The sequence below is a fragment of the Muntiacus reevesi genome, chromosome 1 (genome assembly GCF_963930625.1).
Source record: "Muntiacus reevesi chromosome 1, mMunRee1.1, whole genome shotgun sequence".
Taxonomy (NCBI): Eukaryota; Metazoa; Chordata; class Mammalia; order Artiodactyla; family Cervidae; genus Muntiacus; species Muntiacus reevesi.
In genome coordinates, this window is record NC_089249.1 from 83446139 (window position 1) to 83459929 (window position 13791).

At 43.1% G+C, this 13791-nt stretch overlaps 1 protein-coding gene and 2 non-coding genes across 3 annotated transcripts; 2 read left to right on the forward strand and 1 right to left on the reverse strand.

The window, feature by feature from the left end:
- Window positions 1–10702, reverse strand: LOC136162463 (neuroblastoma breakpoint family member 6-like protein). Its single transcript, XM_065927061.1, has 5 exons — window positions 10525–10702; window positions 8705–8807; window positions 6524–6759; window positions 1010–1061; window positions 1–148 (listed from the first exon to the last, which is right to left on the reverse strand). The coding sequence occupies exons 1-5, from the start codon at window positions 10700–10702 to the stop codon at window positions 1–3; spliced, it is 717 nt and encodes a 238-aa protein (XP_065783133.1).
- A 2194-nt stretch (window positions 10703–12896) lies between these two features.
- Window positions 12897–12971, forward strand: TRNAN-GUU (transfer RNA asparagine (anticodon GUU)). The gene has a single exon. It is a non-coding gene; the product is annotated as a tRNA-Asn (tRNA).
- Window positions 12972–13555: 584 nt separating this feature from the next.
- On the forward strand, window positions 13556–13628 carry TRNAV-CAC (transfer RNA valine (anticodon CAC)). Its single transcript has one exon. It is a non-coding gene; the product is annotated as a tRNA-Val (tRNA).
- Window positions 13629–13791: the final 163 nt, after the last annotated feature.

Consider the following 13791-nt stretch of genomic DNA (forward strand, 5'->3'; position numbering starts at 1 on the left):
TCAGAGCTGGTCCTGCTCATCACACACAGAGGCGTTGCTGCTGGGAGACTGGTGGGAGTCATGCTGACTGGAATGCATCAGATACTTTTCATCTAGTGAGTCCTCCAGGACTTCATTCACTTCTTCCTCCTGGAGCCCCGTGCTGAGCCTGAGTGGGGGATGGAGAAGGAGGCAGACAAGACAAGAGATGAAAATAAGGCAACCAGCTTCAACCTGACAGCTGGTGTTCATCTGAAGCTCATGGAAGGGACACCAGAAACCAAAAGGCCTATCCTCTCAGAGAGAAAAAACATAACAATCCATTTCTAACTGGGGTTTCAGTGTGCATAGAATGGGGGTAGGAGAGAGAGCAGCATGTGTTTAGTGCACTGACCTCTAAATGTGCGTGAGGAAGTAGACACAACGACTTCTCTAAAATATACTCTGAGACACAGGACACACAGACTCCTATAATACAGACATTAAAATGCTATGGACAAACTTTATGTAAGACTATGTGAAGGGGTCCATTGAAGACTATCTCCTGAGGGAATGTAACTTCCTAGGGCTCTTATAGCTTTTATATCTCTCTCTCCATATATATGAATGTATATTTATATATATGACATGATTGGCTTTATTTTTCAAGATATTTCTGGCTATGAAACATTGGCCAGCATATCTCAGGGCAACTGAGCAGAAAAAGGCATTTCACTTCATTTTTTAATCATACAGGTTTTCAGAAAATAGAGACCAGGTTTCTCTGGCTGGTTTACCTTTAGGTCAAAATGCCTCAGTTAACTAAACTTGAAGAATTATTAAGAAATGGCAACTAATACACGAACTTTAATAAGAACAGATAACGTGGGTTAAAGGACACATCCTTGTATGATGAATGAATGAAATAGGAACAATCAGTAGCTTCTGGATTCTCCTGGATCTGGGACCTTTGACCTCTGGGTCTCTTGCTTCTGGACTTCTCTCTAGGTTTCACCACTCCATGATCAGCTCTTTCATCACTCAGAGTTACCTGACTGCCCGTGACTCCTGTCCCTCTTCATCCTTCCTATCATGGTGATTATCTGTGAACCAAAAATAGAAAGAGTTAGGGGGAAATTGAGCAGGTCCCATCTCATGCTTACAAATACAAGGGCCTATCTGGCCAGAGACACAATACTCTATATGTTTGTTCAGAATGCTCTGGGAAAATTGTTCCAGGAGGGCTAAAGTTGTGTCTTTAGAGGAGCAGCCTGGCAGGCTTTCCTGAGCAACAGTGAACAATATATTGCTGGTTGGCTGAATCGTCACCAGGACATCTGCTATTGAGTCAAGGCAAAAAGGTCACAATGTCCTGTTCTCCAGTACACGGGATACTTGCCTGGCTGGCTTCTGCACGCTTTCAGCTCTAACCTTCATTTCCCCCACAAACTTGGTGGATAGACCATGGCTGTGAGTCCCAATACTGCTCTCACACAGATATTCCAGAAGCCCCGGAGGAGCAAATACAACAGGAGAAACCCCCTGTTCTATCTAAATGACTGGACGGGGGGACCTCTGCTGATGAGTGTAAAGAGACTCTTCCCCATTTCTTTTTTTTTTCCCTCTCCTGACCTGCCGGGAGCCATTATGGGACGTCCCGCCTGTGACCAGGTCATGAAGGAAATAACCGGGCAGGGAAGGCCGTCCGGGATCCCATCCATGACGAGGTCATGAGGAAAATACCTGACAGGCAAGGCCGTCTGGGATAAGGGACCCTCCAGGTTGGCCTCGGCCTCTACCCCACCCTGTATTCTCCCCCCTTTTCTGCTGTTGTTCTTGTTTGCCCTGTTGCAGATTCTTGTGTTGCCTGCCGAGAGTTCTCCTGCTCCTCTTTCATTGAATGAGGACCAACTTAAACCATAATTAATAAATGTCCTAGATGCTGGTACCCTATGAAAGGGCCAGGGATGAAGGAAATGCTTCAATTCAAACCCTTTTGCTCGCATTCTGGCTTGTTTGATAAATGTGTGCTCTCATTGCAAAAAATGCTCATAATTGTTCTAAACATCCTAAGCACAGTAAGCTAACAAAAGAAACTATTAAGCATAGGTCCCTCTGCGGGGTGAGAAAAGGCCCACAAATACTATAGCCACAAACGTGCCTAATAGAAAATAATTTAGATAGAGATTAGCTGGTGACTTCTTGCAGGTAATTAACTTTTAGACTAAGAGCCTGTTTGTGCCATATCTGCTGCTTTTGCAATCCTTTGCATTTCTGTTCTGTAAAAATGTAATCCTATCTAGTTCCCATGGAGATGACACCTAATAGAAAGAAAATAGATTAGCCACAAAAAAGACAGGGTCGGCTACTGAAGTTGCTTAAAGTTGCACCAGGTGCAAGCCACAAATTGTCAACAGGCCTGAAAGCCGAAAGATATTATACATAGAGATTAACCATAAAAAAGGCCCTAATAGGCACAGAGCCCTTTGAGGGGGAGGAAGCCCTATTAGAGAACACAAAAAATATTGTTTTTAAAATGGTTATTGGATCAATGTTTGATTGATGTTAATGTGCTGAGGTTGTGCAGTGGAAACTATTGTTAATATAGTTGGAGATCTAGAAAAATAAGAGTTTAGCCCTAGTGTAAAAACAATAAGATAACTGTTAATTTTAACCAGGAGTGCTAAACAGGGGCTCCCTCACCAGAGCCACAGAGTCTTTGTGTGTTAAATTTTTAGATAAATTTAGCTGAAAGCTTCTGCAAAAAGACTGACTTTTATGTTAACAGGATTGTATTTCTATTATGTTGCAACCTGCTATACCATGAGACTGCCACTTTTCTGTTTTCTGCTAACCTCAAGACCAGAAGATAATGTACAAAAAATCTATGGGAAAAGACTCTCATAAACAAAAATATACAGAGCACATCTGGTTTCATAAAGGGCAAGCTGATGTAATGTTAAACTAAGTCTGTATATGCTTATCTGCCCCTTAGAAATGTACCAACTTAGGGTATAAAAGCGATGGTGAAAAATAAAGCAACTGCCAGACTCTGCTGCATATCCTGGTCTGGTCTCTCTCTGTCTCTCTCTCTCTGTCTTTCTCTCTCTCCCTCGCAGACTTGGCCCTATCAAGGCTGGTCTTACGTGTCTTCTCTCGCTGACCCCGTTCATCCTGAGGGTTCCCCTAGATTCTGCTGGGGCTGGACCCTGGCATTGACCCTGACCAGAGACCAGCCCATTTGCAGAACTGTGCTGTTGGGGCCACTGAGCAGGGATGTTAACCACAAATGAGAACCTACCACTCTAGTCAAAAAGGGACTAATTGTCCAAAAAGTGTGAAGAGTGTCCCCTCCTCTTTTTTCTGTCTCAATTTTCTTGCCTCTTTGATCTTAGAGTAGCCCCCTGCAGTTTTGCAGGACAGTGTGACAGGAGAAATGACTGGGAGAACCCAATCTTTCTGAACAGAGGGATGTATGTGGAAGAGGCCCCGAGGGAACTGGGAAGTAGAGAAGAAATGCCAGAGAGAGGAGAGGCTGGAAAATGATCTACAGACTGTCAAAAATATTAGGGATCATCCCCAAACTGAGCTTGTGTGGAACAGAGACAAGGAATCATGGGAAAGGATTAGAGAACTGAATTACCATATAAACCATCAGCTAGTCCAGACTAAACCTAGTGGCATACTTGCTGAACTGACCCAAACAACACATCAAAGGCCCTGAACACTAAACTGATGTTGCAACTGCTACCCATAGAATGTAAGACAGAACTTACAGTCTAAACCTAGGAGTGGTTGATTGCCTGCTAAAAAATAATCCAGAGGGCTTTAACAGGACCCAGTGTCTCACAATATAATATTCAAAATGTCCAGAGTAGAATCTAAAAGGACACAACATTAAAAAAAAATATATATATATATATATATATATATATATAATCATTTGAACAAAAAGGCATTTGACAAAACAATGTCAATTCAAAATAAGGAACTTCCTTGAATAAGTTGGAAGTTTTGTTTAGCTGTACCACGGCCTGCTCATATATGTGTTAAGAGACAAAATTTCTTCTCTATTGTCAGCAGTCACCATCATAAAACAATAAAAAAAGGTTTGCTTGTTCATGGAAATATGAATAAATAAAACAAAGACTAGCTCAACCTGATGAAAGACACTATGATCATTAATTACAATACACAATATTATGAAAAATATCAATTCTCTTAAACTTATCACAGATTTAATGCAATGCCACTCAAAATCCCAACAGGATTTTTTTTACAGATAGTGACTGTAAAATCTATATGGAAAGGCCAAGGATCGTGTTTTAGGCACAGAGTTCTTTAGGCACAGATAAAACTAAATAGACAATGATGATCCAATAAGTTGGACCTCACCAATATTAAGAAATTCTTCACTCTGAAAGAAAGTTAAGAGAATGAAAAGATAAGCCACAAACTGGGAGAAAATACTGACAAGTCAAATATCTGATAAAGGACTTGTATCCAGAAATATAAAGAACTTTCAAGACCCAATAATATGAAAAACTACTTTAAAATGAACAATATAGTGGACACTCACTTTCCCAAAGATATATGGATGATCAGTAGACATATGAAAAGATCTTCAAAACCATTAGTCAATAGGAAAAAGCAAATTAAAAATCACAATGATAAGCAACGACACACCTATTAAAAGACAAAAAGCCCCAAAACAACAACCTGATAATGTCAAGAGCTGGTATTGGGGAACAACTGCAATCTAACTCAATGCTCAGGGGAATGTGAAATGGTTTTATCACACTGGAAAACAGTTTGGTAGTTTCTTATAAGTTAAATGTACAATCTTATAATGTATAATTTAAGGACACGTACACTCTTTAAGCTTCCCTGTGGCTCAGATAGTAAATAATCTGCCTACAATACGGGACATGGGTTTGATCCCTGGGTTGGGAAGATCCCCTGGAGAAGGAAATGACAACCCATTCCAATATTCTTGCCTAGAGCATTCCATGGACAGAGGAACCTGGCAGGCTATACAGTCCATGGACTCACAGAGAGTCAGATATGACTGAGTGACTAACACACACACACACACACACACACACACACAAACATTCACCATGTGACTCAACAATCCTACTCCAAGATATTTATCCAAGCCAAGTGAAGTGAAAACGTATTTTCACACAAAAATCTGTATGTGAATCTTAACAAGTATGAATCATAATCACCCCAAACTGAAAACAATCTAAATGTCCTTCAGTGGATGACTGGATAAACAAAAAGTGGCACATCTCTATAATGAAATAGTACTCATCAATAAAAAGGAACAAGCTACTGATACGTTCTGGAGATTTAAAAAATCTAAAGGGACAAAAAACAGATCCAGTGGTGGCAGGGACTTGATGTGGAGGAAATGGTTGACTACAAAGAGGTACAAGGGAACTTTCACAAATGATGGAACTGTTCTGTATCTTGATTGTGGTGGTACTTATATTTAACACTGTATGCATTTTTCAAAACTCACAGAACTAATTCTACAGTGGGTCAGTTTAATGCATATCAAGTATCTTAAAAACCAAAAATGATTGGATGGCTGCTACCTCCTGCTCCAAAATCTATGATGATGAAAGCAGTTTTAACAATGTGGTCTCCAGCCCCATATATTCTCCACTGTACTCTCGAGTACCATTGTCATGGTCCCCAGAATACAGGGTGGGAAGCAGGTGTGCTGTAAACACCTGACAGTCCTCTTCTTTTAAAATTGTACCCCAAGGGCTGATATCAGGCTACTGATTCTGAAGGCATCCACTTCAAAGACAGCTACCTTGAAGGAACACATGGGCACCTTCAGGGCCAGATGAAGAGGCAAGGTGCTCCACGTCTGAAGTTTCTCTTGTTTTAGAGATCCTTGGTTGATTTAGATCATTGATGTCTGACCCGTTGTTTTTCTTTCCTGCACTTTAATCACCAGTAAAGACTGAACCTACGAAATCCTAGGCACCCCACCCTCGATCCAAATCAGGCAGAACCACAGCCCTGTGCTGTCTCCCTCTTTTTACAGGTAACCAGACCCTAACCTCACTGGGTAGCCCTGCGTGAGCTGTGTGCCCTCTGGGAAATGTGAGTGATATACCTCATGTATTTCAAAGTTCCCTGATGGTTGTAGCTGAGGTATATCTTGCAATCATAAGAACCACAAGGGTCAGTCCAGTGACAACACTGGCTCCTCTTTGGAATATGTCTGTGGAGGCTCGCCTTGGGCCCAGGGTTGGACGCCCAGGTAGTTCTAGCTGATAGCTTCACTCTGGAGTGGGTTGCCACTTCCTTCTCCAGGGGAGCCTCCTGACCCAGGGAGCGAACCCACCTCTGTATCTCCTGCATTGGCAGGCAGGTTCTTTACCAGCTGAGCCACCAGGGAAGCTGTCCTGTAGCTGAGAACACCACAGAACCGCAGGACACGTGGCTACAACATCACTGAAGGAGTTGTGAAGGTGTGGAGTCTCATGTGAGGTTAGGATCTCTGGAGGAGCTAAGTGTTCTCAGAGACTATATGATAACTTACCAGTCGAGAGTTTGCTGGCAAGTCTCTCTGCCAGCTGGCTTCCTTGGGCCAGGAGCTCACAGTATCTCTGTCTCTGGTAGTAGGTCATGTCAGTGCTCTTGAGGAAACGCTCAAAAGTCTTAATTGTGTTCTTTGCATGCTGTGTGAATAGATGACAGACACCTTTCCCTTCCTGTATCTTTTGCCGTAAGCAGGTCAGTTCTTGGGCCTGAGCCTCAATCAGGGGATCATATCTCCTAAAGTGGCAAAGAAAAGTAAAATGTAAAAAAAAAAAAAAGTAAAGTAAAATGTAAAAGTGAATGGCATGAATGATAAGTTGTGGAAATTTCAGCAGAGGTGTGTCTTCGATTACTTGTAAGGAATTTCCCAAGTTGAATACTTGCACAGGTTGTGTGACTTGCCTGTAACAGAAGGAATGGGGAAATAGTATTGGGTTTGTTTCCTTCTTTTTCATTAACCTCACTTAAAAGAAAAAAAAAAAGCCCCTTCAGTTCCTCACTTCAGTCCACATCCATTTTAATGTCATATGCGTCATCAAGCATTATACAGAAAGTGTGACCAATTGGGGGTGGGAAAGCCAGGTACAGAAGTGTTGGACAGGTACATCTGGTATTAACTGAAAGGATGAAAAGAGAAATCAGTGAGAGGGTTAAGATGAAGAACATTCATCTGAATGACATGAAAATAAGCTATTATAACAGGTAAGGAGGCACTCAAGAGTAATTAAAATTCTGAGTAACAATTACATGACTCTGTCTGGGATTTCACAGTTTTCTAATTTCGTACAAATACTTTTTATAGATTCCCTACTAGAATGTGAGCTCTGTGAGGCTAGAGACAGTCCATATGACAGCTTACAGTGCATAGTAGAGCATACATACCTCAGTAGACAATCAGTTAATACTTAAAACCACATAACCCTAATGCTAGACTAGATATTAATAGTCATCTACCCCATCTGATGCTTGAATCTCCTCAACACTAAGTAATCATCCATAGATTGTCTTTCAAAACTCTATTCCTCAGAGTTCCTATAAAGTGTCAGAAGAGTGGAAGGCAGAGATCACGAAGAAATAGGGTCTCCAGACCTAGGCCTCCTTCAGTCAAGCATCTCCGCTTTAGTGGCTCTTACACATCTGAGCTTCTCAGGTTTCATTTTAACCAAGGTTGAGAAGATGTCTTCAATGCCACAATCTACCCTATCTATGAAAGTCTCTAAGGATAGGCAATACTGGGCCTTGCAAATTAACAATTCATTTTCCAGGCAATGACTGCTCAATTAGCTGTCTACCCAATGGCCCTACCAGCTAACACTCCACATAGTCTGATACTTTTAGAAATCAATCAATCAATCAAAGATGGGGAAGAGAAACATTACTATCATAAAAGGTACTTGGGGACATTAGAAATTAGGAGTGTCCCTTCCCAGCCACGGCTAAGCCCCAGCCTTAAGGGCAGAGGTCCTCCTGGGCCCCAGGCTGCCACCTGCCAGGGACCTAATCTCACAGAGGCCCAGGCCTGAAGCAGCATAACCTGGGACAGCCATCATCAACAAACCCCTCTCATGGGCCAGGGCTCTTTTGCCACCATGAATTCCTCCAGTCAGGACTGTATAACTGAAACAGTTACAGGTTTTTTAGCTTACTTCCCCAATGTGACTTGCAGTTTTGTGTCAGCACTTTGTTCTCATGTATGCTCTACAATAAAAACCAAATCTAATATTTAAAAAAAGATGATAAGTACTAGGCCTATGAAAGGCAAGAACAGGTATAATAATTATGGCTAATATTGTTGAGAGCTCCACATGTGTGTGAAATGGTTATAACGGCTGGTCATCATGCATTTAATCTCCATAACCCTCTGAGGCAGACACTGTCAGTATTTTCATTTCACAGATGAGGTCGCTGAGATTCATGGAAAATTGAGTTCATTTCCCCATTGGTAATTCACAAGCCACATTGCCAGAATTCCAATACGAGCATGTGAGCTCATGTTATTCATATATTGCTTCAGGGAGAATCCAGAGAGTCCTCCATTAGTTCCCACAGCCCCACAGGCTGTCTTTGTCTAGTTCTGTGTCTGTGTGTTCATTTCTGCCCTTCTCCCTGCACAAGTTTTCTCTTTATTCTACTGGCCTGGGCTTCCCCACTTTCCACACTTTCCACACAGCTTCCTCCTTACCCAAGTCGTGTAGCCAGTCTCCTCTTCTCCGCCAGCTTCCCCATCTCAAAGGGCATTTCCTCCTCCAGCACAGATTCAATGAGGTCCTTGTACTCTTCACACTCTGGGAAAACAGAGACACTGTCTCAGGGGAAGCTGGCCCTGCTGTTGTGGTCCAGCCTTCAAGGGAGGAGGAGGGCCCACCCGAGGACAGATGTCACCTGGGTACCAGGCTCCACACAAGGAATCCCACATCTGATTCCTCAGCTTTCCCAGCTACTAGCATTTGACTCCCCCCAAGTTGGAGCTGAGGAGACAGAACCTCATAGAGAGTAAAATAACTCAAAATGATTCAACTGGAATGAAGCAAAGTCAGAATTCACGTACTCTTGAGTTGTGACTCCAAATCTTGGGCCACTTTACCAAAGCACACAGCCTCTTAAGGGAAAAATATGAACCTGGGCACAGAGGAGGAATTCCCTGTGTGTTTGGGAATCCTCCAAGGACTGTACGGCTGACAGTCCTCCCATGGTGAGAGTTTCGATAATCCCTCAGTATTTCCAAGATTTTAAAGTTTATCTAGATACAACTGTGTAAAAATCACACGAAGGGGAAGTAACCCGAAAGACATGCTCAATGCTAACAGGCGCTGCGTTAGGTTGGTGGGAAAACTAATACACAGTGTTTGTCAAGGAAATGGCAACCCACTCCAGTGTTCTTGTCTGGAGAATCCCAGGGACAGAGGAGCCTGGTGGGCTGCCGTCTATGGGGTCGCACAGAGTCGGACACAACTGAAGTGACTTAGAAGCAGCAGCCAGGGCCTTGTTCTAACAGACTTTTGAGAATTATCATCCTGAAATCATCACCTCTCTCTGAGGAGGTAGATACTCTTCCTGTTATCATTACTGATGAGGAAACTGAGACATGGAGAAGATGAACAACGTGGGTTTGAAACCAGGAAGTCTGGCCCCAGGGTACACATTCTTAATTACTACAGTGTTACCTATACATGAAGATGTTGGGTGACATCTTTCTTCTTCTCCAGTTTTTAAAAAAGCTGTATTACGATCATAATAAATGATGTAAAAACAAACAAACAAACACTTACATTCCCATACCTGAAAGCTCTTTTCACTTCTTTGATAACTAGGCTTTAATTTTAACTTTTTGATCCATGTCAATAAGTTGGATAGCAAATTTTATCCCCCATTGGTTTATTGAAAACTAATGGTAGAAATTTGAAAGTGAACTCCACTTCTACATCAGTAAGAATTCTGCCCTTTTCTTCCTGTCCCCCTCGGTTCTCATTCCCATGTTCCTCAGGCACTACAGCTCCTCTCCTCCCCTTGCTGTGTGCCATTGATGTTCTCATTTCCAGATCTCTGTGGCTCAGTTGGGAATAGACAGCTTTAAGGACCTTTAAGGTAGGCAGGGTGTCCTGTCACTTCTTTCTTCCCTAGTGCAGCTTAGCACAGTGCTTTGCAAATGGGTGCTCACAAAAAGTTTGAATTAAACCCTGAGATGTTTAAGCCAACAAGGGTATTATATGTTTATAAAATCTAATGTATATTCCTGAGACAGAAAAAAAGTCTAGTGTCTGAATGAGATCTTAGCCTCTATTCCTCCCTATACTCTCACTACAAACTTTACCCCTTTGTTCGTCAGTGTCTTCATCCTCTGAGAAGGGAGGGTTAACTACCTGCTTCCACCTCTCTGGGAGTGTAGTAAGGATGCAATTTATTTTGATGAAGGAGGGAAAAGAATACAGTTTGAGGGTGTTTTGTTTCTTAGAGGGAAGACAATCATTTATCACTATGGTGACTGTGACCCCAAGGACTTACTGTATTTCTGCAGCTGGTTGGCCAGGCAGTAAACAGTAGCTTGGGACATGAGCAGTTTCTCTGTGAGGTCTCGAAAGTCCTGTTTGCTTTTTTCCAGCTGGGAGTGCAAGTACTGGTTGGTTTCCAAGATGCCCATTTCTGTCCTCAAACCAGAGAAAATGGTGTGAGATACTGCCATGCTGAAGCTTAGGGTAGAAGAAGCAGAGCCAGAAACTGGGGAAAAGAAACCCCAAGAAATAAGCAATTAGAGACAAGTGAATGGATTGTGGTCATGCATGTACAGCCTGGTAAATTACTAAAATCATTAAAGTATACAATTATAATGACTGGGTGACTATTACAGTATGTAACTTTTGCTTTAATGAGATTTCATTCAGTGGAAAAGAATGTATTAAACGTTTTTAAAATAAAGATGCGATTTATTACTTACTTGGGGGCCTAATTTGTCAGCATTCCTCAACTCTGAGAATCCTTAACTGTAAAAATGAGGCACAAGAAGCCAAAGCTCAGAGGTCAGGCTCTGACAAGAGTGCCAGAGAGAGGACCCAGCGTGCCAGGTAACCATGTGGAGTTGCAATAACAGAACTGGAAGGTGGGGGGTGTCATGGAATCTTGGGAGCTCCTGTATTCTAGTTGACTAGGCCAAACTGATACTCAAGGCCACCTGGTCTGTTCTGAAGGACACCACTGACGGGGACATTCCCTCGGTGGCCATTGTTTGTGAACCCTAGTACTGATACTGCAGATCTATCTCTTTCTAAACTTTAAAGCTATTTTGTACTTCTATTCCTGCAAGCATAGAAAACATCAAGGATCAATATTTTCCCAAATTCTTTCATTGTCAAAAGGACTGTCATGAAGTCACTTTTCCATCAGAAAAATTCAAAACTTTTAGACAGTCTTGATGTTGTTTGTTTCTCTCATTTCTTCCACACCATTTTAATATTGTGGGGAAAAAATCCTGAATTTAATACTGTACTTGGTATGTGAGTAACTGATAAGGATTACTGACTAGATTATGTTTTAATTACCTTCTTGGTGGAGACCAATATTATGGTAGCTTCTTTTCCCTCACTGGGGAAGCACGTGGGCTTCTCATTAAACTTGAAATCAGGTTTGAGCTCCCTGCCTCCAGTCCCATCTTCCTCTTCCTCTGTGGGTTGCTCTGTGTTTTAAACTGCATATAAGATTTTGTGCTTGTCCCTTGTGAATATCATCCTAGCACCACAAGGTTTCTTTCCAACTTGTTAAAGTCACTGAAATAGGTTTTCTTTTTTTTTTTTCAGTATTTATTTATTTTGAATTTTTAAAATTTATTTATTTTAAATGAAAGAAAGGTGAATATTTTTAACGATAAAAGGTACACGATTCACAAAGAAGACAGATATCATAAACCATTAGGCATCTTAACAACAAAGAAACAAAGATACATAAGGCAAAAATCAAAAGAAACATGAAAGAAAAGAAAAAATAAATAATCATAGTGAAACATTAACATTTCTCTGAGAATATTTTATCAAGTACAGAAAAAAGAATAGGAGCAACTTGAATGGTGTCAATAGTTTAAATATAATAGATTTATATTTAATTAATTTATATTAATCATATCCTACACAAATATATTCAAAATTTTGTATCTCATACACTGTTATTAGATATCCATAAGACATAGAAAAACTAGCAAAAAGACAAACATTATTAAATTTTCAAAAAGTAGAATTCTTTTTTGTGTGTGTGCTTCAGTTACACATATACACATATATTATTTTTGAAATTATTTTCCATTAAAGGTTATTACAAGATATTGACTATAGGTCCCTGTGTGTGTGTCTGCGCTCAGTCGCTCAGTCACTCAGTCACGTCCGACTCTTTGTGACCTGTGGACTGTTGCCCGCCAGACTCCTCCGTCCATGGGGATTCGCCAGGCAAGAATACTGGAGTGGGTTGCATGCCCTCCTCCGGGGGATAGTCCCAAACCAGGGATTGAAACCGGGTGTCCTGCACTGCAGGCGGATTCTTACCGTCTGAGCCCCTAGGGAAGCCCACTCTGGTGGAAATCGCCTGGTGGACACAGGAAACCGAAGCACAACCTCGGCCCCGGAGGCCTGGGCCAGGGTGGGCAAACTCTCATTCATTGGGTGTAGGCGACGAAGCGGGAAGAGCAATCGTGGGAACCCACCGTGTGTTCAGCTGTCCTTGGATCAATTTCCGTTCAGGCCCGCAGGATAGGAGCCCTGGTTCCTCGTATCTCTGGGGGCTCTGGCATTGTGGTCGGTAGAGGGCACGGAAATGGCACCGTTTCCCTGGGGGCAGAGGTCTTATCTTAGGAAGAAGTGTCAACTCCAAAGACTCTAGAAAAGGACGGTACTGCTGTCTCCGTAGCGCAATGGGTTAGCGCGTTAGGCTGTTAACCGTAAAGGTTGGTGGTTCGAGCCCACCCAGGGACGGTGGGGTGAGATTTTAGAGAACACCAAAGAGACTTTTGCCAGGAGAACACCGGTAAGTGCAGCGGCGAGCTGGCACGCAGAGAAAGAGCCCAGCAGTCAGGTACAAAGGAGCAGCGGGGAGGGCGGACTGGAAGCGGCGATCATTCCTGAGACCCCAGAGTGCTGACCGCCTGCGCCAGGAACAGGGCCACCGAGGCGCGGGCCCGCAGCCCGGGAGGGGCGGCGTCCACACTCCCGGGCTGCGGGGTCTCCTGGCCTCGGACGCACCCAGCGTCCCCGCCTCCTGAGGCTTCCGGGAGCTGGGCAACCGGCTGGGGCGACCCCTGAGCTCGGGGGCGGAGCTAAGGGTCTGAGGACTCTGCGTTGGGTGCGGGACCCCGAATGCAGCCTGTGGGGGCCGCAGTGTCCTCACTTGAGGGGAGATGAGGAACTCTAAAGCAGGGCCCTCACGAACCGCTGTCTCCGCGTCTGAGCGAGCTTGGGGCTTCAAGGTTCCTGTTTGAGTATTAAAATTTGGTGGTCTGGATGCTGGTGGCAGCATTCGGGATTTCGTGGATACAGTGTTAAGTACTGCAGGTTGTCCCGTTTCCGTAGTGTAGTGGTTATCACGTTCGCCTCACACGCGAAAGGTCCCCGGTTCGAAACCGGGCGGAAACAGGTTGTTCTCTTCCACCCACACCGCGGAGACTTGCGTTCGCATTGGCAAAGGCGAAATGCAGGAGGTGAGGCATGGAGGCCGCTGAGGTATATTTCTTTCCTGCTTTCTGACGACTCATCTTTTTCCTGAAGAAGCGAAATAACCGTTTGTCTACAGGTCCCT